The sequence below is a fragment of the Otolemur garnettii genome, unplaced genomic scaffold (genome assembly GCF_000181295.1).
Source record: "Otolemur garnettii isolate 467f Iridium unplaced genomic scaffold, OtoGar3 scaffold00261, whole genome shotgun sequence".
NCBI lineage: Eukaryota > Metazoa > Chordata > Mammalia > Primates > Galagidae > Otolemur > Otolemur garnettii.
In genome coordinates this window covers 731,401-731,683 of record NW_003852656.1, presented here as the reverse complement: position 1 = coordinate 731,683, position 283 = coordinate 731,401, and the positions used below count along the sequence as shown (strand labels likewise).

The following is a 283-nucleotide window of genomic DNA, read 5'->3' as shown; positions in this document are numbered from 1 at the left end:
ATGCCAAGTAAGCAGAAGCAGTCTGGAGGCAACCAGGTGGTAAGACTTGGTTTGAAACCTGAAAGAAAACCAAACCCTCAGATGGGACATGGAGCCCAAAGAAGAGACACAGCAATGATGTTGGCTTGTCTTGCTTAGACCCACACTGAGCTAGCACTAGCATGGTGTGCTGAGCTGATGACTTAGCACCTCCATGGTGACGTTCCCGAAATCCATCTCATCCACAGATTGCAGCCTTCTTTGCTGAGTCTCTGCCCAGTGTGGGAGGGCAGATCATCCCCCC

At 51.2% G+C, this 283-nt stretch overlaps 1 protein-coding gene across 1 annotated transcript in view; it reads left to right on the top strand.

Moving 5' to 3' along the window:
* Positions 1–283, top strand: part of PHYKPL (5-phosphohydroxy-L-lysine phospho-lyase) — a 33,172-nt gene that overhangs the window by 8,814 nt on the left and 24,075 nt on the right. The window contains exon 7 of the mRNA XM_012813369.2: positions 228–281. Coding sequence (XP_012668823.1) covers positions 228–281 — 54 coding nt within the window. The remainder of the gene's footprint in view (positions 1–227; positions 282–283) is intronic.